The 23,653-nt window shown below is 38.6% G+C and overlaps 1 protein-coding gene across 9 annotated transcripts in view; it reads left to right on the forward strand.

Moving 5' to 3' along the window:
- Positions 1–23,653, forward strand: part of mbnl3 (muscleblind-like splicing regulator 3) — a 44,996-nt gene that overhangs the window by 2,715 nt on the left and 18,628 nt on the right. For all 9 annotated transcript variants that reach the window (XM_082178613.1, XM_082178616.1, XM_082178614.1 and 6 more), the window contains exon 2: positions 8,973–10,076. In XM_082178613.1, the coding sequence (XP_082034739.1) occupies positions 9,903–10,076 (174 nt within the window). In that variant the 5' untranslated portion in view covers positions 8,973–9,902. The remainder of the gene's footprint in view (positions 1–8,972; positions 10,077–23,653) is intronic.

Genomic DNA, 23,653 nt, shown 5'->3' on the forward strand with positions numbered 1-23,653 from the left:
TTTCATCAAAAAGATCTTCATTTGTGTTCTGAAGATGAACAAAAGTCTTACTGGTTTGGAAATACATGAGGGTGAGTAATTAAAGGGATAGTTCACTTTGAAATAAATTTTTGGTATGTTTTAGCTTACCTCAAGGGCATCCAAGATGTAGGTGTCTTTTTTTCCGCAGTAGTTTCAATTTTGATATTTTTAGGTCAAACCGTTCTTGTCTGTCAGTCATATAATGCAGGTCGATGGTCACTGTCTCAAAGAGCATGCACAGAGTCCAAATTAAAACAATTCCACATCGTCCAAATTAAACAATTCCCCATCGTAAGTACACATTGATGGCCTAAGACACGAAACAAGCGGTTTGTGTGAGAAAACGAACAGTATTTATATCGTTTTTACCTCTTATACACAGCCATGTCGAAGTGATCTGATCTGACGTGTACGCAGACTGGTGCATAGATATATACACACTAGATGTCGCCTTGTCTACGGCAGTTCATTGGAACGAATGTCTTTAATGCGACATCTAGTGTATATATCTGTGCACCAGTCTGCGTACACGTCATGGCTGTGTATAAGAGGTAAAAACGATATAAATACTGTTCGTTTTCTCACACAAACCGCTCGTTTCGTGTCTTAGGCCATCAATGTGTACTTACGATGGGGAATTGTTTAATTTGGACGACGGGGAATTGTTTTAATTTGGACTCTGTGCATGCTCTTTGAGATAATGACCATAGACCTGCATTATATGACTGACAGACAAGAACGGTTTGACCTAAAAATATCAAAATTGAAACTACTGCGGAAAAAAAGACACCTACATCTTGGATGCCCTTGAGGTAAGCTAAAACATACCAAAAATTAATTTCAAAGTGAACTATCCCTTTAATGACAGAATTTCAATTTTTGGGTGAACTATCCCTTTAAGTGAACAAACATAAACAGTTGTGTGTCTGCATATTAGATCCACGCATGGGGTCTTAAAGTGACAGCAGTCTAATATACTTGCCTCCATTTATCATTAATGTTAATCAAAAAAAGACAGAGAAAATCTCTTACTGCTCTTCACTAAGTCTATGTAGTGTTTTATTTTTTACATTTGTCTATTCAATTTCTTACTTGAATGCTACTGTTAAATACTATAGCTGAAAAATGTAAAGCACTGTTTATTTCATTTGTATATTATATTGTATTTGTAATTTGCTTCTTTGTTCTTATTTTTAATAACAAAGATAAAATAAAGAATTGTATGTAATGATTTCGGTTTTTTTTTTTTAAATAGGCAAATTAGATTTGCTGTGCTGCTCAGTGACTTATAATAAAACCAATATGAAAAATAATTGTGATAAAATCTATAAAATAAAATACATGATCTTCCTGAAAAACAATCATGATAGGATATTTTTGCCATAACGCCCACCCCTACTTGATGGTCCCACGTGCACACGTTCTCAGTCTTTCAAACACAGTCCATGTTAGCACCTCATATCCGCATATTGCCGCATGTGCTGAAACTGCACCACAGGTTCAGGCACGTTTGCCACTGACGGCGTGGACTTTGCTCTCGCTTTCATTCACCCTATAAAATTAATGATAAGAACAGAGAGTAAGGTTACTGTACACATGTCCTCATTTCCCCTCTCCCGCTTTGCTGGAGCAAACATGATAGTTTATGCCATATGCTTTGAAATGGCAATAAAACGTGGTGCTGGCCTGATAAAGCAACAAATGATCAAACATTGAGCGACTATAATATTGACTGAGCTGTCGTATTTAGCTAGCTTGCTGTAAATATCGGTTCTCTGTCTACTGAATCTATAAGAACTAGACTATTGCGTTCTATAAATATGGCCACTGCCCTCTTTTCGCAAGTAGGTTATGACATGCTCAGATTGTGTTACTCACAAATGAGCTTTTAACCACTATTCTGTAAAGTGCAATGCACTATTAGATATCATTTGGGTGCATTTTGCGCGAACACAAATGAGACTTTGGCAAGTCTGCGCTTCATTTAAAATAGTTGACCTGCTTTTGAACATCTTGTGATGTTTATAATTGCATAAAATGATGTATTTGATCCTGCACTTGCTCCTCATAGTCGTTTCGTTTCTCCAGTTTGTTGTTGCAACATTACACTGAGCTGGGCAGAGGGGAAGAGGCTCAGCCTGTTGTAATGTGTCATGTTGCTTTAAGCCTATGATTTTAGAGTTTGTTTGTGCTCTCCAGAGCACTGTACGTGTCTCTGTCCTTGCTGTGAGTTTTTGAGCGAGCTCAGGCAGCTGCATGTTTTTATGAATGGAGGCAGTGGGGCTGTAATAGGCTGAAAGGATTATATATACTTAACCTAATTATTTTTCCCTGTGGCTGGGGGCTTTTCCCCTCTGCCAGTCCCGTCTCACAAGCTCTTGATTCTCAAGACTTCTCTCCACCATGTTAGAGCATGTCTCCACCTAAGCTGTCAGAACCGTCCATTTCTGTGGGTTTTTTTGTGTGTGAATGCTGCAGTTCTGGCTCTGAGGAACAGAGAACTATGTGTATTTTTGCATTGCTTCCTTTCATTAAGGGAAGTACGCACATGGCTTAATATCGGTTACATTTGGGTCATACTTCTGCATCAGATTCTCTGCACTGATCAGCCTTGTCCTTTAAATGTCATTCAGACAGTTTGTTCCCTGTAATGGCCAGGACAGTGTGTCTATTCATACGATTCAATCATTTAAAGAAGTATGCAGCCATCTTATACTGATTGAAACTCTTCTTAAAGGGATATTTCACCCTAAAATGAAAATGTAGTCATAAATTACTTGGAACACTTGGAATATACGTCACGTGATCTTTTTGCTTCTTTTAAAAAAAGGAAGGAACACAAAAAGTGAATTTGAAGGATAACTGAGGCTGTCAATTTCAAAAGTGACAATTTCATGAAAGTTGTCCATAGGAATCGAGCACTATAATTCAGTTAAGCTATATGATATCTTTGATGATGATTTTCATTTACTCCAGTGGACTAAAAACCACTGTGACCAGATAATTCAGTCTTGAAAATCCTGTCTGATTCATGAACAAATCATTTTTGGGTGAACTATCCTTTTAAGAAAAGTATGCAGCCATTTCTACTCATTAAAACTCTTCTTAAAGGAACAGTCCACAAAACAAAATAGAATTCTGCCATCATTTACTCACCCTCACGAGGCCATTAAGCTCCAAAATGACCAAAAAAGCACAATGAAAGTATAATGTAAGTAGTCCATATGACTTGCGCTCTAAAATTCAATAAAGCCATATGATAGCTTTGAGTGACAGAGTGAAATTTGTTATTTACTGATATTCTTCCTCTCCAGTGGACCTTGAAACATTGCAACCAGATCATTGAGTCTCAAGAATGGTTTTGTGAACTTGTCCGGTTTCGTAAACCAAATCACCCAATTTGTTGAAAAGATCTGACTTAAAATAATAATTTGTTCATGAATCAGACATCCCTAGCTCTCTCATGAACACACCAAGAAGACCTATGAATGTCAATATTTCCAGTGACCGATGACTTAAATTTTGTTCTGTTCCTCACACAAAGCCGTAAGGACCTCTTTTATGATACTTTATGGTGTTTTTAGAAGCTTGGAAAATCAGGATTGAACAACTTGAAGGTGAGAAATGAATACCATAATTTCCATTCTTGGATGAACTACATAAAACAGTAAATAATGAATAAACAGCTATTTGAAATCATATTAAAACAAACAGCAAACCTTGTTAAAATCTCAAATTCCCCAAAGCATGACTCTATTTCTGAGAATACATGTGGGTTCAGTTTCATTTCTCTGTGATTTCACCTCCGCAACATAAGAAGTGCAAAAGAGACATTTAAAGGCATAGTTCACCCAAAGATGAAAAGTCTGTCTTCATTTACTCAGCCTCATGTTGTTCCAAAATTGTATGATTTTCTTTCTTCTGCGCAACAGAAAAGAAGATATTTTGAAGAATGTTGGTAACCAAACAGTTTTGGTCACCATTGACTTCCATTGTATGGACGAAAGATATTACTTTGAAAATATCTTCTTTTATCTTCCACAGAAGAAAGTAAGTCGTACAAGTTTTCCGACAACATGATTGTGAGTAAATGATGTAAATGATTACTGTCACTAAGAAGCACTACAAAGGTTAACTTTGAGCTACTGAACTCTCACTTCAGCGTGAGAAATGCTGCAGTACAAGCTGCAGCAAGCAGAATGCATGTGGGGAGCATGTGCTGTGCTGGTGGAGCTGCAGTATGTGCTGGTCATGCTGGGCTGGCCTTGTATGCGTCAGCTCTGTGGTATGAAGGTTATGTTGTGGCGCTCCAGTGCTGCTGAGCGCTGCAGTGCGTTGGAACAGCAGACTCATCTCTTTCCTGCCTTGACCTCTGCCAACTGACCCTCGCACTCCCACTGCTGTCTCTGAGGACGAGTACGGCAGAGGCAGAGAACCAGATTCAATCATGCGTTGGTTCTGCATATCATTCCGATGTAGTTCGTTCACTTGCTTTTCTGAGCTTATTTGGGAACTCTGTGCCACTGACTGTCAGAGTGTCAGTGGTGGCAACCCCGTATTGAAAATGCTTATCATTTGAATGCTGCGCCTGTTTGCCCATCATCACCTTCCCAGCATTTCAAGGTCAGCTTTAGTTATGATTATGCAGCCGCATTGCTCCATTTTCCCTATTCACACATTAGTCATGTCCCAAAGACTGAGCTTCCATGAAAAATAAAATGTTCAAAAGGCCCCGTGGCCTTTGGTTTATTTACATAAGCAAAATGTTGCACTCCGTTGGGACCTGAAAAAAAGACACGTCTGCAGAATGTTGCTTCATCAAGCCATGAGATTTGTGTTGGCTATTAAAATATATTGGTCGGCAGTTTATTTTTCCACATTGTAGTCTGTTTTTTTTTACCTCAATTTAATTAAATTTCCTCGTACATGACAAGAGTTACAGTGAAAGGCTTTTTTGAAAATGGTTAAAATAGACCTCAAATGAACACTTAACAATGTTTACTCTAGTGATCCCTGTAATTATTTTACCTAGGGCAGCTGTTTTCATATTGATCTGTATAATCGATAATTCCAAGATCTAAGATTAGCTCATTCAGCAAGTGTGTCTCAAATAGACAACGAATTCTGGTGACTGGTTTTCTGTTTTTTAAAGCATAGTAATGAAGTTTAACCTAAAACGAGGGTGAGTAAATTATTTTCATGTCGTTCCAAACCTGCATGTTTTTTTTCTTTTCTGTGGTATACAAAAAGCAGATATTTTGAGAAATTTTGTTTGATATTGAAAGTCAATATGATCTGATGTTGTTTTGGACCCCATTGACTTTCATTACATACTTTTCTTCCATATTGGGATGGACATCCGAGTGAAATTTATGAGAGAATAAGAAAAAAATGTAGGGCAAGGACTTGGTTCTATCCATCGGTTGTTGATTGGATTGTGGAGGGGCGGCTTTAAGCAGACTAAATGATGAAGAAGTCCAGCATTCATCAACAGTCACAGTTGAAAAAGAAAAAAAAACTTTTGGTACCAATATGTACCTTTAAGGTACTAATATGAGCTCTTTAGGTACAAAGGTGTACCATTTGAAAGGGTACCGTCCTAGTGACGGCTTTTGTACCTTTTTTTTCTGAGAGTGAATAAGATCAATACCATGGATTTACAAAATAAATAAGGTGAATTTTCATTTCATGCCGACTAAAAAGCATATAGCATGTAGCATTTAATTTAGCAGTAATAATGTTATTTCTCACAGACAGACAGTAGGTGGTTTTGTTGACTTTGTTGACGGTTTCAAACAGCACGCTAGCGCCTATATTGTAGCCAGGTTTTGATGAAAGATCTGTTTCTCAAACGCCCGGTCTTCTGCTATACATTCCAGTTATTTACTTGATTCTTACATGGCCACATGCGGTGCCTGAAGGACACTGCTACAAGTGCGATGTGTATACAGCTCGGTGATCTTGTAGAAACAATACACACTCGCCACCTCCACACTTCTGATATTTACAGCCTCCTTTGTAGATCTGCGCCAGAAACACTCACACACGTATACAGTGCTGTATATCCTCCGCCCAGCCGTCTTTCTGCTGTAGAGAACATCAAAGTAAACCGACTACACAGCCGGCACTTACACTAGCCTGTATAACAATTGTACTACATATAGCTGACGTTATTAGTATCGAGCACACGGTTATTTGTCTTCTTGTCTGTGCAATTAGAAATGAATGTTCTTTCTGAAGTGCATCAGGGTTTAGGGTTTTAAGACTTTTTCTACCATTATTTGTTAAATCTCTTTGCAGGTTCAATGCAAGTTTAGATGCATCTAATCTAGCCTGTATGTTTTTCAGTAGTGTGTTACTAGCTCTTTTCACAATAGTGTAGCTTTTCAATTTAACAAGCTAGTTTTTCCAATGTGCATTAAAAACGCTGCATTGCTGTTTTTAATGTCACATTGTATTGCATGCTCAGCCTGAGCACGCTGAGGCAGTTCATATTCTGATTCCTTTTTGCATCGTTCAGATGGTTTATGAAACAATACATTAACTGATTACAGTCCCTGGTATCATTGGGGATGCATGGTATATCAGTACAGAATCGGTTATCGGCCTTCAATAGAGATTAATATCTATATATATATATTTTTTTTTTAAATATTGGTACTAGCTGATATAAAAATTGTAACTGTAAATACTGTAAAATCACCTATTTTTTTATTTGATTGAAATGAGCATCAAGAATTGATATCTATTTTCTAAATGCATGTTATTGATCTTGTAAACAATTCATAAATTGTTTTTAAATAACTACTTTTTCAATAGAATATGTTGACTGCTCTTTACCTAGTTTAACTTTATAAGTAACCTTGCTTTCCCTAAACTTTTGTCTTGCTTTTTCACTTTTCATTCAGTCGTCCTAGATGAAACAATATGCCTTTCTTTTAGTGTTATCTGCTTTTATGCCTTTACAGTAAAAACAGCTTGTAATAACTAGGTCAGACCTACACCAACCAGTCAGATTGCGTTTTGTCGGTCTACTTTGCATTAATAATTTACTTCATCACGTTGTATAATCAGTTCGAGACATCTATTTATAACAGGTTGCATTGTTTCGGGGGATGTGTGATCGTTAGCTTTGCAAGCCGCGAAGATAAAAATCATCCAATTTGGGAAACAACGATGATTATTATTGCGAGGGGGATTAGCAATCGTTGGGAGGGCAACGCTTGTACTACATATTAAGGTAATAGCGGCGTCTGTGGAGGGAATCAGACACAGCGGCTGACGTCACGGCCACATGTTCTCTTCACGGATCACCTCTCCGTTCACCTGCTTACATATAAATGAGATAATTGGCCTTTCACTGTGCATGCAGGAAGCAGGTGTGGCTGAGGTACCATGCTGCTCTGAGACAGAGATGTGCTAACTTCAGTGCTGACAAACAGCTCAATGCAGGTCTGCGTTCCCCGGGGGGGCGTCTTCATCGATCTTACTGTAGGGCTGATATTGGGGGAGGGTGTGCTCACGTCAGCCTGCTGTAAAACCTACTTTCTGCTTTGCCCGGTGTTACGTTGCACTGTATTTAGTGCCTTTGTTCTTGTATCTGGAGGTGGGTGTCATTAATTCAATTTCTATCCTCTCTCCCTCGTTTTCTCTCCCGATCTCCCTCATCCACTCACCGCATTGCTCTCCTTCTGGACCGTCTGTCTGCGTGATCCCCCCCCCCCCCTCCTCCGTCTGTGTCTGTCGCTGTGAGACACAGGGACAGACAGATAATATCTCCCTTAACCTCTCCTCTAATCCCTTCACTGTCTGCTCGTTCACCTCTGCATTATTTGTTTTCATTTTCCCGTCCTTTTATTTGTTTAGCCATCCATCCCTCCCTCCCGCATCGGTTTCGAGTGTGCTTGGTCATCACAGCATTGATTATTCTTCACTGTACTGTCTCTTTCTCTCTCTCAAGGGACCACATATCAGCTGTCAGACCCACCCAAGACACCCACTCACATCCCCCTGTTGCACCGCCCCCGGTATTTCACTTCTCCACCCTTGCACCTTCCCACAGCGCCACGCGCATTGAATGAATGCGATAACGACCCATTCGCTTCTCCTTTCTTTTCCCTTCTTCCTCCCACCTGTGACTCCGATGAGGCGCCGCAGCGATTGCCTATACTTTAAAACCTTCCCATTAATGCTCCAGGGAAGCAAGAGAGCCACTCTCCTTCGGATTCAGCCAAGGAGCAATGCAATGACAAAGAGGGTGGGGAGACTAACGATCAATATATTAGGCTCCTCCTGATTGGTCGATTCACCTTGCCTGGTTGCATCGCTGCTGCGGATTGGCTGTTGCAGTGTTCACTGCTCAGCAGCTGCAGCTATGGGGATTTGCCCTTCCTCTCAGCTGCTCTACTTCCCTTTTCTCTCACAAAAGCAGCGTTCAGATCCTGAATGCTGAGAGTGGCATTCGCCGCATAGTTTATGGCCTCCGCAACGAGCGCCGTTTCGTTTTTCGCTAACTTTCTGTGACTTCGATCTGCCACACAGACATAAAGTGACGTTGCTGTCTCCCATGTGCTTTCTCTGTCTCTGTCCCTTTCTTTGCCTCCTCCCTCTTTTCCCTCCCTCCCTCCATCTCTTAATCAAGACACAGCCTTTGCATTGCTGGCTGCCTCCCGTCTGCACTCCTCCTCTACCTCTCGTGCACTCTCTCACTCGCGCTTTCTGCCATGCGCTTTCAGCCTCTCTCTGTTTGTTGCTCACCTCTGTATTCCCCAGTTACAGGTTTGCAACATAAACAGCTGCGGCTTCAGGCATTTTCTTTTGTTATTTTGTACTTTTACTGTTTGTTTTTTGCGAAATATTCCTTTTGCGAAGTGTTTTTGCAGTTTTGAACAGGACAATCTGTTTTAACTGAGTTTGTTGCCTTTGCTTTTTGTGTCTTTTTGCAAAGGTAGGTTTTCCTGCTGCAAGAGGACTCTTAGAAGTGCGCGAGGACAAGTCACAGTGCGATGAAAGGAATGCAGGGAAAGCAGGAGGGATGAGAAAGCGATTCAAGTAAAAGACGACTTGCATCACCATAAAGTGCCTCATCTGGATGCTGCGGAAGCCCTCCTCTGTGTCTGCACTCCCATCCTGGCTGGTCTCTGCTTCGGAACGCTCTTTTCCCCGCTGACTTGAGCGGTGTGCGCTTGGCCTTGGCATGGGCTATATTTCACCCTGACAGTCAATCAACCCATTTGCCTGTTCCTCGATTCCAACTTCGCCTACTCGCCATTTCACCTATAATACAAGGACACCAGTCGATTAGTTTCCCTTTTGGGTTCGCAAAGTGTTTCTCCCTTCACTTCTGCAGTCTCTCCATCCCTTGTGACCCAGACATGCAAGCATCTTTAGGGACTGCTCCGGCTATGGCAACAGGGCAGGGGGTTTCGGAAGCCTAAAATTAGAGAGAGTCCGTTTTACATCAATGCAAGAAAGCTATTTTAAACCCAACGCTCCCGAGGGTGAGTCTAGACAGTGGGACGACCACTGCAGACAAATAGAAAGTGCCGCTCTACTCTACTTTTAATGCCTCGTTTTCCTGGAAGACAGCCGAAGATGCACCGCAGCATGTCACAGTGACCTACCCCACCTCAGCACTCTCGATTCGTCGCTCTCCCTACCTGACTTTCAACTAATCTCATATTCTCGTCATACTTACCCTTTGGTTAATCACTAGACTATGCCCCCTACCTGTCAATAAGAGAGTTTGTTTTTCATCTCTAGACTGGTAGTCTGAGGATCTCCTCGCCACTGTGCTAATTTTTTTGCAGCCTTTGTGCTTTATCACGCCTGGCTGCCCCACCCAAGCCCTCCGCTCACCCGCCACTCGCCGAGGGACCGCCATGGCCGTCAATGTGACCATGGGCCGCGACACCAAGTGGCTGACGCTGGAGGTGTGTAGAGAGTTCCAGCGAGGAACCTGCTCACGCTCGGACGCCGAATGCAAGTTTGCTCACCCCTCTCGCACATGCCACGTGGAGAACGGCCGCGTCATCGCCTGTTTCGACTCACTCAAGGTAAATACACATGCACACATTATTATTGCACTGTGATATATTAACTATAAGGAGCATTATTTTAAGTTTTAGTGCAGATTAGATCACTCACAAACAATATTTGGTCATGTTGTCAAAACCTTTAGGATCTTTTGCTGAGTAGTGGTCTCTCTCCAGCTGATGAAATCAGTCTTTGAGTGTATGTTTGTGTCATCCTAAAACACTGCAACCTCTGGTCTGGGATTGGTTAGTAATGATTAAAAAGATATGTGACATTCTTATTTCAATATGTCATCAAATGTTTTTATTATTTTTTTATTATTGACTACCAATGAATGCTGGGAGTATGTAAATACTCCCTCAAAAGTGCTAGGAATACCATGGAATATCCAAAAAACATGCTAATACTGTTGTATTATCTCCAAAATAATCCATGGTGATTTTTGTTACTTTTTGTTCTTAAATAATGCTTTTCCTTGAACTGAACAGTTCCATCAATTCCACCATCAATAACTGTTCTCAATATTAATAATTAATCAGCATATTAGAATGACTTCTAAAGGATCATGTGACACTGAAGACTGGAGTAATAATGCTGAATTCAGCTTTGTCATCACAGTAGTTTAAGTTATTAATTGCTGATAATCTGACTGGACCATGAAGTCAGTGAGTAGGAACTCAGAAACTAGATCAGAGATTCATAAATGTATAATTCAGATGGATGTGAATCAGATCAACTGATTCATAAAAAAGAATGATTCATTCATTCATGATTCATCATTAGTGGATGTAAAGATTTTTTGTGATATTTATTTTGTTTCTTTCACAAAGCTGTTATATGCCATTAGACAACTTGAAATATAGTCATAATAATTACTTTTATGATGCATTCTTGGAGCTTTTGAGTGTGCAATCCTCAGTCCCCATTCATTGTAACTGCATGAAAGATAACAACCAGCACATTAAATAATTTCTCCTTTTGTGAATATACTAATATAGATTTTGAACATCAATGAGTAAATGCTGACAGAATCTTTGGGTGAACTGTCCCTTTAAAATTTGTATTTCCATAAACAGTTTACATGTATTGTTTTCAGCTTTGGGTGATTTCTTGATTTATAAGCTCAAATGTGAACCTGGACCATAAAACCAGTCACATGGGTCAGTTTTTTGAAATTGAGATTTATTTATCATCTGAAAGCTGAATAAATAAGCTTTCAAATGGATGTATGGTTTGTTAGGATAGGACAATATTTGGCCGAGATACAACTATTGAAAATCTGGAATATGAGGGTGCAAAAAATCGAAACATTGAGAAAATCGCCTTTAAAGTTGTCCATTTATGTTCGCGATAGTGCTGTATTCACTCACAAAAATAAATGTTTTATATATTTACGGTAGGACATTTACAAAATATCTTCATGGAACATGATCTTTACTTAATATCCTAATGATTTTTGGCATAAAATAAAAATCTGTAATTTTGACCCTTACAATGTATTGTTGGCTTTTGCCACAAATATACCCGTGCGACTTGTGACTGGTTTTGTGATCCAGGGTCACAAATGTTATACCTTTTATCTTCTGATTGTCCATGTTCATCTTAGGAAGCAACTCTCTGGACCTGTGGGTCAATCAGGACTCTGAGCATTGAGCTATGAGCACAACAAATGTGTTTGTGTGTTTTAGACATGTGCCGGTATTCGGTAATGCGATAAATCGCGGTAATGAATATGCACGATATTGTTATCGCGGGCACTTCAAAATACCGTGAAAAATAATAGATCCGAATTTAGATTTTTAGAACGCGCATTATAGCTTATTTTCCATCAACCGCTTAAACAAACACTGCGTATATGCTGCGCGAAACACGTGCGCACTCTGATGTAAACAATCGCCACGTGTATAAGCATGCGGCCGGTGCGCACTTCTAGTCTAATGTAAACAGTCCTCACACGGAGAAGCAGCATGTGGAAGGAGGAACGCCGCCGCCTACAGTCTATGGCCGCCGCCGATCTATCCGGATCCATCCCGCTTCTAAAAGCAGAGCTGCCAACTCGACGCATTCAGCGCGAGACTCTTCACACTTCACGCCACACATCCGTTTTCTCACGCAGAGAAAAATCGCGGAGCAAAGAGGACACGAAGACCGTCAAACAAGACAGAGCAGGTTACTTTTGATATGAAACAGGAGAACAATTGTGTCACAGAACGTTACATTTAAACCATTTAATGACCAGCAGCATGTTAGATGACTAAAACATATAGATAAAGAGGAGTATTTTGCTGAATATGTGCACTGCACTTTTTTACATATTTATTATATTTTTTACGTGTGTCATTACATAATTGTTATTATAATGAAAACCACATTATATTTGATTTAATTAGTTATTTGTAACCTTTAATAATACCAGCTGATAGGGCTCTATATGGTTACATAGCATTATGTGAGATATTTTTTTTTTCATGAGAAAAAAATAACATGTGGGCTATCTACTGTAGCCTTCCTAATATTTATCCAAAATTAGTCAATATTGAATCAAGATTTAAATCAAATCCCAAGTATTGAATTGAAATCGTTAAATTTGTGTTAAGCAATACAAACAGTAGCCTACCAGTCATTGTACCATGTAATCATTGTAACATGTTGTCACTAAACTTAATAAAATTCAGTTTATTTACCAAATGTTTTGACAATCACAATTACACCTTGTGATGCAAGTTTTATTTTATTTTTTGCATCCTCCCCCCCCCCAATCCATTTGTTTCTCTTGTGCAATTAAAATATCGTGATAATACCGTATACCGTGATGAAAGATCACTCAATTAATCGCAGCATGAAAATGTGATACCGGCACATGCCTAGTGTGTTTATGTCTCTGCTTATGTGTTTATGTGCAGTGAAAGAGCTTGACAAGGCCTTCTCTGTCTGAGTGCAGCAGCTGTCTCCTCTTTTATTGAGCTAGAATGTATTATTTGGCCATTTTTTTGGCTGTGGGCAGCATGTGTGGGGGAGCTCTGGATGAGGAGGAGTGAGAGAGAAAGCTACATGTGGCCTAGCAACAGCGCCAGCCGACTGGATACAGTAATCCCTATGAACTGTGTTACAGTTGTTAGCACTGTGTGCCAGTGGCCTGTGTAGATTAATTACTCATCCAATTGTTGGATTGTTTTTATCAGAACAGTAAAAGTAGCCAGCCGTCACTATCAGAAAAACTCGAGGTTAGATTGCTATTATGACTGTGAAAGATAAAAGCTAGAGGAAATAAATGAGAGAAACTGTTTGTGGTTTATTCCTCATGATGTTCTTGTGTGTGTGCGTGTGTGAAGAGTTTAAATGGTGCCTGTTGAAGTGCTAAGAGGCGCACAAAAAGTCGACATGAAACGGAAATTGCGATGGTCTTTTCTTCTCTATTATTGTGACATACTGTATATCCGAGTGAAACTGCTTCTTGAATATGAATAATGTAGGGCGGGACTTGATTTTGTTTGTCGGAAATTGATTGGATCATTATTGTTTGGTAATATCTGCGATGTCTTGTGAGTGACAGCTTATTGTCCCGCCCTCACGCTGGTGCACACGTCATCAGAGAAGAGATGATGTTGTAAGGGGAAGGAAAGTTATAACGTTTTTGATGAAAGATTATAAGGCCGCATGTAAAAAGAAAAAAAAGAGGTGTATGGATAAATCATTTATATTATAAAACAATCACTAACCGTGTTTTATATATGATGAAGCACTGCTATGACCGCTTCACCCAACAGCAAAATGAACTCTATATTTAATTCTTTTTTCCGTTTTGTACTGTATGGTACCGTTTGTAATCAGTGCACTGTATGTTACACTGTTTAATAATGCTTCTTGAATCTATTGAAATGTCACTTCCTTGTACAAAAAACCTTGAGACAAGACAAGCCTTTGCATGCAGAACCTCTCTGCTAAAAAACACTGGCAGAGACACATGCTCACATGCTCATGCTAATGTCATTAGGTGCTGCACACTTTTCTAGGTGGTTCGACCAGTCAATTTTAAATCAATAAAAAAAGAACAAATCATCAGCAACCACCCAGAACAACAGCATAGCAACATGCTAAAAAAACATGCTGAACAACTGCCATCCACCCATAGTACTAGTATGCCGGACACTAGTGTTGTGAGTGGTTGCCAGGGCATTGCTACGTACTAGTTGCTAAAGTGTTCTGCAGTTCAAAAAAGTTCAAAAATCTTGTAATTAATTGTGCAAGATCTCAGGTTCGCAGCCCCCTTCAATCACGATCATTGCATTTTTTTTTATGTTAAAATAATTCCAGCATTAATCTCCAGGCCCAATCTCATCCCCCCCGGCCTCTCTCTCCTCTGCACACCTCCACATCTCTTCTAATTTATCGACATCAGCTAATGGCTGCTGTTCTGTTCTTCCTTCCACTAGACCCTGATGCACAATGTCTTGCTTTTTGCTGTTTGTTGGCCATTAATCTGGTTTGTTTTGCTTGAAAACGTATCAGGGATGCATGAATTAGGCAGTCAGCTAGTCCATGTAAATGTGATTGAGTTATTGATGCTGGCACAGGCTTCTGTCTGAAAAACCAAATCAGCAGGTACTGTCATTGACTGCGTCTTATTCACATGAACATGAGTTGAAAAGTTATTTTTAGAAAATAGGACAACTAAATGGCCACTGAGAGACACTGTTCCAGGAAGTACATTTAATGGGGACATTTGGAAAACACGATTTTCCTTGTTCTTTTGCAATAAAACAGTTGATGTACTTAGTACTCTATGTGAATATTAAAGTACCAATCAAAAGTGTGAAGGCAGTTTTTTTTAATGTTTTTTAAAGTTCCTAATGCTCACCAAGGCTGCAATATGTTTGATTTAAAAATGCAGTGTGTACAGTAATACTGTGAAATATAAATAATTATATCTATTTGAATATATTTTAAGGCAAGACACCCCAGGTGAATAGGGTAAAAAGTTAACTACTAACCTATATATCACCATACTTCCCCAGCTGATTGATTACATTAAGAATTGCAAAGATTGCAGGTTTTCCAAAATGTTATGTTTAAATATGAAAATGAGGCATTATATATTTAAATATGAACTAATTTGCCTACATTTAAACCAGGTTCAAAATTCTTGTATCATTTTTATTTTCACATTAGAGTGAAATTCTATCCATTTTGGATCTCTTTTTATCACTCCATACATCAGAAAATACTGCATGTCAACAGCCAGATTTCGGCAAAAAATCCGGCAAATTATATATGAACAAACCCCTCAGTAAAAACCTTGAGAATATAAATAGGAATACAAATGTAAAGTTTGGTGTGTGTAAGTGTTACTGAAGTGGAGATTTCTGACTCAAAAATCATTTAGAGAAAACAGATGTACTGTAATTGAAACCTACAGACACAAATAGATAAAGTGCTATAAAAGATACACTTAAAAGTGTGTTTTGGATGTTTTCTTTCCACTAGTCTGAAAAAACACTTGAAAAGCTAAAATCAAAATTGACAGATGCATGAACAGGTCAATCCTTTATTGTCATTCCATACATATTTTCACATGAAGGAACGAAAGTAAGTACTAAGGTCCCGGTCAAAACACAAGATAAAAACATTAACCAATAAAACATTAGAAACTAGAGTGTATGTCTAAGCAGCTTCGTCAATAAATAGCACAATAATAATAACAATCTAGAATAGACAATGTCTAAGTTGTTATGCTTAATATTTTTCTGGAAACTAGTAAAAAACAATTCAGGATTCTTTGATGAATCGGAAGTTACATTTAATAAAAAATAGAAATCTTTTGCAACAATAGCTACGTTTGCATGCTAAATAAGTGATCGGGTAGTTGAGCATGTTTATATGTAACAAGCTACAAATCTGATTTGATCTTTTGACATGCACTCACTACATGAATATACAGAGCCTCCCGCTGTTTGCACATACTAGCCATCCTCCTTTACTTAGTTTTAAAAAGCAGACTTAATATTTATCTATTTCGTGTCCTAATTAGGAGATGACGAGCACATGGAGCTTTGTGCTGTACTGCTTATTTATCAAGTAATGAAAATGCCCCTTCCCGCACCCAAAACAAATGGTCTGTGTATGAGAGTCTGAAGCAAGGATCGCTGGGACAACACTATAGACGAGAAGTGAAAAGAGAATTTTAGAATGTAGGGATGATTGATACCAAACTTATACTTATACTGATACTTTTTGTTACAATTTTAACGATACCGATACTGATTAAGAAAATCACATATACATGACACATACTAGCCATTAATAACAAATTTATCACAAAAGCAAAAATATTATATTTATATATATATCATTTTGGAATTATTATTATTATTAAATAATATTATAGTAATTAACTATACCAAATATGAATAAAATAAACTATAAATACCATGTCATATCATATATCATTGCATATTGCTGTATATTTATCAACAGGTGAATAGTAGCTGCACACCAAACTAGATTTCCTTTCTGCCACTCTCTTTATCTCTCTCAGTTTAATGTGGAAGTAAGTGTCTTTGTGTGTGTGAGTGTGTGTGTGTGTGTGTGTGTGTGTGTGTGTGTGTGTGTGTGACTGAATGGCTGTAAACTCGATTCTCACAGTCATGTGACACAGGCCTGCTAAATATGTCAGGTTTTTTTTGGCACAGACAAAAAAAATACTTAAAACATTTGAAAGTGATGCAGAAACTCACATTTTGTATTGATATCATCTTAATATCAACTTTTTTTTTTTAGGTATTGATGCCAAATAAGTAGCTTTTGAGTATCGATACTGTAGTATTGAGTTTCTCATCCCTATTAGAATGACACACACAACAGATTACAATCGGATTATTAGGGTATAATGTATAATGTCAACGCACACAGCTATTGTAAATGTCTTTACTGTCACTTATGATCAATTTAATGCAACCATTCTACAAACATTAACATCACAAAAACATGACCATAGACTCCAGCATCCCCGTTACCCGATATAGGACAAGTGGTACAGAGGTAACTTACATATTCACATCATAAAGTTGCACTCATTAACAAAAATTTTAAAAATGAATAGCTCTTTAGAATTTTTTTTACATGATGTACACTCATATGAGACTGACACCAGTCATGCTGATACTCTAATAAAAGCATGCATGGAGTGGGTCGCTTTATGGGGGCCACCATGTTTAAATCACATGACCCGTTAAATACTACTCACTTAGAAGTTACTCTTGCTAGGCTTTACACCACAAGTCCTAGACAACAGCCATATTGTCCATCGCAACATGAAGAAGCACTGAGTTCACCTTTAAAGGTACAGTAGCAAAAACAGCTTGTTTACTAAAAGGAGGGTAAATTGTATTGAAAAAATTAAATAATGATGTTTTTGGCACAACATATATTGTCTAAGATTGTTGGGGAATATAATCTCTTTTAAAAAATGCTTTTTTAACAAGGAAAATCGCCATCATGAAAAGATTCAGCGCTCAGATTTTAATTGAGGTTTATTGTGGTATAATCAAATATGCAGTCTGCTTTCTCCGTTTGTACAGTCTCTCCTTTTCTTCCTCCCTCTCCCTTTCTTCCTCACTGGCCAATCAGTAGTTAGGAGACAGCATGAGGCAAAACTTACTCTCGGTTGCCGGGTGTGTTACCATGACGACGCAGAGGAGATCCCTGACCTAGTCCATCCTACATGACATGACTTACAGCTTTTCATCTCTGCAATGTTTCTTCTCATGGGGACACTTGTCAGAGCCCTCTGCACATTTGCTGCATCTCTCTGTGGTGACAACCTGTGTTGTCTTTATCACTGTGTACTATTGAAATGAGCGGCATGTTCTCATTGTCTTCCAGAATGTTAAAGCTTGGCTGTGAGGCTGGTTCTCATGTGTGCTTTGGCAGGATCACCTGTCTGCTCCTTTGAGACGGTCTGCTCATTACCCGCACACTCCCACAACACACGCCGCTGATGCAATTGCTCTCAATGTCAGTGTGTGAAAGCGACGTACAAGTGTCAGGGCACGCAATTAACAATGTTAAACAAATCTGTGACTGTGTACATCCTTGCATGTGAGTTTCTTGCCTATGATGGTTTTATGGGGTGGAAATGAAGCGGGGTGGTGTTTGGTATCGAATCAGGCTCAGACGGCACGACCTCCAACCGTCCCATTAACCACTAAACCAGATGGTTCATAGACTGAATGATCCATGTTGCACACAAAAACAATGGTGTAAAGTATTTGAGTAAATGTAATTAGTTCCTGTACTTAAGTATCTTTTTGGCTACTTTGTAGTTTGACTGAGTATCAAAGCTATTAGCAACTTTTACTCTCTGCTTTTCATGTACTCTTTACTCCAATATATTTGTGATGAGTTATGCAATTACTCATTACATTTTGCATGGCACCTAACTTTTTCTTCAGCAGTTTATTTCTGCTACAAAAGAAGTGATATCGCCATCTACAGGGCATTGAAGGTACTATATCTCGTGCGTTTTGCCAGAGACAATTTATATAAGAGACATGCCACTTCCTCAATCCTCAATACAACTATATAAGGAAAACCCGTAACGGCAAAGATGGCAGTTGTATGCACATGTCCCGCCCCTCCCGCTGGAAAGCCAATCATCTGCTTTTAAAAGTCAAGCCGGGAAACATTTAAGCCTATCGTCTGGTTCCACTGACGCATGCGCACAGTTGAGGTTTTGCGACAGCGGAGAGAGAGAGAGCCCCGGTCGCGCGCGCGCACTCTCTCTCTCTTCGAAGCCAGGCGAAAGTGTAAACAAGACTTCACCGTCTCCAAATTAAGCACTGTCTTGCTCTCTCTCCCGCACGCATATTAATCAAAATAAAACGACATTATGGTAAAAGGTCGGAAGACCAAAGTTTCATGTGGAGCATTCGGAGATTTTTTTTTCCTGAATTACTGCTGGGTGTGAATTGTGCTAAAATACGTTGCCTTATCTTCTCTGAAATGCGTTCCCCACATTCAGCTGACATAAAATGACTCTCTAAATAAACGAAAAAACCTATCCAGTGATGTAATGTTTTCTGTGTTGACACTAACCTTGTGGGATGTCCATGTCCTAACTGCTGGGATAATCACACAACCGTATGACACGTCCAATTCGCGAACTAATGACTCCTTTGAACCGATTCATGTTAATGAATAGTTAAAACAACTGATCTATACAATACATTGTTATTACTGTTAAAGTGCAAACCTGCTTATATTTAAATAATGGAGAACAATATTGATATTGATTATTGCACAACATCGGCATTCTGGATAGAGACGTAAATGAAGTTGGTGTCGTGAACCCTTGCGCATGCGTAGTAAAGTATAACCTGTGGGGAAAAAGGCGTTTTAAACCTTATTTTGGGGCAAAGTCATCAAACTTTTTCAGCGATTTTTATCATATTTTACTGCTGTTTCTATACATGCAGTTTTTATGTCCCGGTGACCAGTGAAAGTGCAGTTCTGACTCTGCCCATTCATTTAGATAGGAGCCTGGTCTTGTTAGTCCGAAATAGCTGCCCGGAGGCGTTGCCAAGATGGCGGCCGAGTGGCACGACTTGCCTAAAAGGACTTTGGTTTTGCCCATACCCACCTAAAATTGTCAACAAGGCTACTTTATGTGAATGCGAGTGCATTAGCAGGTAGTTGCTGAATCGCAGGATGAAATTAGGGCATGGCTGCAGCCGGTGATGATGAGGCCGAAAGTTACCAGCACGTCCAGTACAAGTAGGCTTTTACTATTTAAATTTACTCAACATTATTTTATTTATCTGTTATATTGAAAAAACCTTTTTGAAGGATATTGGTTTACTTCTGTTCTTTTTGAGCACTTGAGCTCAACTGATACTTGAGTGTTTTAGACGTTTAAGAGGCTGTTGTGTTGACCTTGATTTATTGCAATTTTGAGGTGTTCAGTTTTATTTTGATTGCTCTCGTCATAAATCAACTGTTTCCTGTTTTTCATTGGCATGTCTCTTAGGTGTTGCGAACTACTGTATTTTTGAGCCTATCTACATTCAGGACTAGTAAAATACTTAAGTACTGTTAAAATCAGATTTTACTCAAGTCTTCACTACTCAAACTTGAAATAGGGCACTATTGGAGGGAACAGCCATTTGGGTGTCCGACTCCGAACCATTGTGGACGTTATTGTTTGCACTTATTCAATCTCACATTCAATCCCACTACTGGAACTGTGTTCTAGAAATACATTTGATATTGATATGAGGTCAGGTAGGCAGGCATTGATTCAGAGGCATAAGGTACTGTAAGTATTACAAACAACAATGCAACAATAATAAAACAATGCATTGAGGGCAATTCCACGCAAAACTGTCACATCCATAACGCCAACACAATGCCATGGCGTTGGCGTTATGGATGTGACAGTTTTGCGTGGAATTGCCCTTGACATTTACTTTTTACTTTTGATATTTAAGTACTTAAAAGTAGTACTTCTGTACTTTTTCTTAAATAAAAATCGGTCTTTACAACTTTTACTTGTAACGGATTAATATTTGACCAGTAGTATCTGTACTTTCACTCAAGTAAGGAAGTTGTGTACTTTGTCCACCTCTGCAAAAATATGAACTTTTTTCAACGTTGAGAAGAATAATAAGAAATGTTTCTTGCAGCAAATCAGCATATTAGAATGAAAACATTTCAAATGACTGTTTTTACTGTATTTTTGATCAAATAAATGCAGCCTTATGAGCATAAGAAACTTCGTTCAAAAACATTTAAAATCTTACTGGCCCCAAACTTCAACAGTAATGTATAAATGTATTTCAGCTCACTATATTTTAATACATTATACTGTGTTTAGTATGAGTTTAGGTTGATTAAATAATTATTTACTTAATTTAATAACAAAGTTTGTGTATTGAAATTTTTTAAATGTTGTAGTTGAAGTTAAAGAATACCAAATACCAATTCTTAGGTGGTGTATATGCTTTACTCTTCCAGCGGGCTCTGATGGGATTCTCAGATGAGATACTGCAGGGAGACCGATGGATGAACATTGCATGTTGTGATGTACTTTAACACACTATCACAGGGTTTGCAGTGAATGTCATCTTTATTTATAGAGAAACGCTCCAATTCTAATTATATTGAACTCGCTTCATTTACAAGTGAGCCAAGGGCACAGCTCTTGACCAGAACAGGCTGCGATGTGGACATGACTTTATGCCATCTGACTACGTGCAACTAGGTGTCATATGGAGCTGCCTGTGTGGGAGTTGCATTGAATGATGCAGCAGTTGGATGGTGGAACATCTCCAACTCCTCGACAGCACACATAGATTACAATGTCCCTGGCCTGCACGCTGACACTCCAGACACCCACTCTCATCTCCATTAAGTGCACCAGATCACACTGGCCAGCAAAGAGACACCCCCACACTCACTCACTTCAAATTTTGTTAGGACTTCATCACTGTTAAAAGCCGCCCAGAGGCTACTGAAGACACAGACAAGTGTTTAAATTGCTGTTGGTGGTGGACAGTTATACATCTCATTCATATGGAGTGACAGTTTGACATTCCGTCTGAACTGTTAGCCTTGCACAGATACCATTTGTATTCATTGTTTCCCCAAATTTCATTTGGATTCCATAAGGGTTGCATCAGAATTCCATTCAGATTCCATCCTGTTGGAACCACGTGTTGCATGCTACGCAGCTCAATTCGATTTGTGAGCCCAACAACCCATTAAAAGCTGTGATGACTTGAGTAAAAATAGAGTCTCTTATCTAACCAAAGAAAGAAAAAGAATGAAAAGTTTTAACAGCAAATCAAATCACTGTTGCCTTTGCATGCCTGCTGACGAAGATAGTTGTAACTCTTCAGGCATTCTTGCAGATGATGTTTGTAAAGAAGAGCAACATGAAGCATTAAGATGTGTTTAAACTCTTCCTCCCTCACAGATCTGAATGCATTAAAGGAAGAAATTCAGTGCACCAAACCATGTTTTTTGTTAGTTTTTTTAAGCACTGAAGATTTGGGCTGGAGGAGTACAAATCTTCCTTTAGAATAAAATGTCTACATGACATTAGAATCTTTTTTTAAATTTTTTTTTTTTATAGAATATTTGCTTTCTTTAATACAGAATTAATTTCTATGTTAAATGAATTTGACATTTTTCCATAATTTTTTCACCAAACAAGCCAAGTAGGCATGGTTGGTTTTCTTTCTTTCGTAAACAAAAATAGATGTTTGACAGTCCAATCTGCTCTTTTCCATGCAATTACAGTGAAAGACTTGGTCTGTCAAGCTCCAGAAATGAATGGCCATATAAGTAGTCTGCATAACTTATTATTCAAAGTCTTTTGAACCCATATGAAAGCTTAAGTTAGGCCTAAGTCTAAATATTGTTGATACCATGGTCACCATTCACTTTCATTGTTTGTAAAAGAGAGACACACATTCTTTTATATCAGGTCTTTGGTTTTCTGCAGAAGAAAGAAAATCATTATGAGCAACATAAGGTTATAATAATAAATTATGACAGAATTTTCACTTTTGGATGAACTATCTATCACTTTAAGAAAGAATGATTAATCTGTCAGAAACATTTGTGATTGTAATATTTCATCAAATTGTATGTCGCTCCACCTCACCAGTATTTTTCCACCTCGCCATTTTCACCAGTATTTTTTTTACTTTTTTACCTCTTCCCTAGATTAACATTAAAAGGGGTAGTTCGCCCAAAAATGTCTTACTCTCATGACGCTCCTAACCCATACAAATTTGGTTTATCTTCGAAACATAAATTAAGATATTACATACGGTAAACGTCGAAGCTTGTTTAAGCTTCTTTGTTTATCATATGTGACTCGTTTAATGTATGTGTGTTTGTATGTGAATAAAAACCTAAATTGAATCTGTTCTTCATATAAAGCAAACTTATCTCTTACAGAGACTTGGTTTAAACCACTTGAATCATATAGATTCGTTATGTCTGTATGACCTTTTTGGATATTCAAAGTTTTGGTTACCTGAACTTTCAATGGAGGGACAAAAACCTCCGAAAGGTTTCATCAAAATTATCTTAAATTGTGTTTCTAAGATAAATCAAAGTTTAATATGTTTGGAATGACATGAGGGTGAGTAAATTATGACAGTATTGTCATTTTTAGGAGAAACTGTCCCTTTAAGCCCATTGTTACCATTTCCTAATTGTTATAGGCTAGGTATAGCATGCAATTCTCAGTTTTGTACCATAGGTCTCTGCTCCATTTCTCCATCCCTAAGAGCTCCATAACCTGAAAAGGGTAGAAAATGTAAGAAAATAAATTTATGTTAAGGGAAATAGAGAAGGTTTATCCATAGAACATCAGCCAGAGTGTTTAACTGTCGGACTGATGGAACGACATCTTTCCCTACTGGGTTATTACAGTACCTTACGCAGTGCAGAACAAATGGCATTGCTCCATGGGTTCATTGAGTTTGTCTCGCAGCTAATCGACCCCGCTCATGAACGTTTGGTGTGTGTATTTAACCGTGTCTGCTGCTCGCCCATCAACATGTTGCTTGGACAGCTGGGTGATAAG

This window comes from Leuciscus leuciscus, assembly GCF_965113295.1.
Source record: "Leuciscus leuciscus genome assembly, chromosome: 8".
Classification (NCBI taxonomy): Eukaryota; Metazoa; Chordata; class Actinopteri; order Cypriniformes; family Leuciscidae; genus Leuciscus; species Leuciscus leuciscus.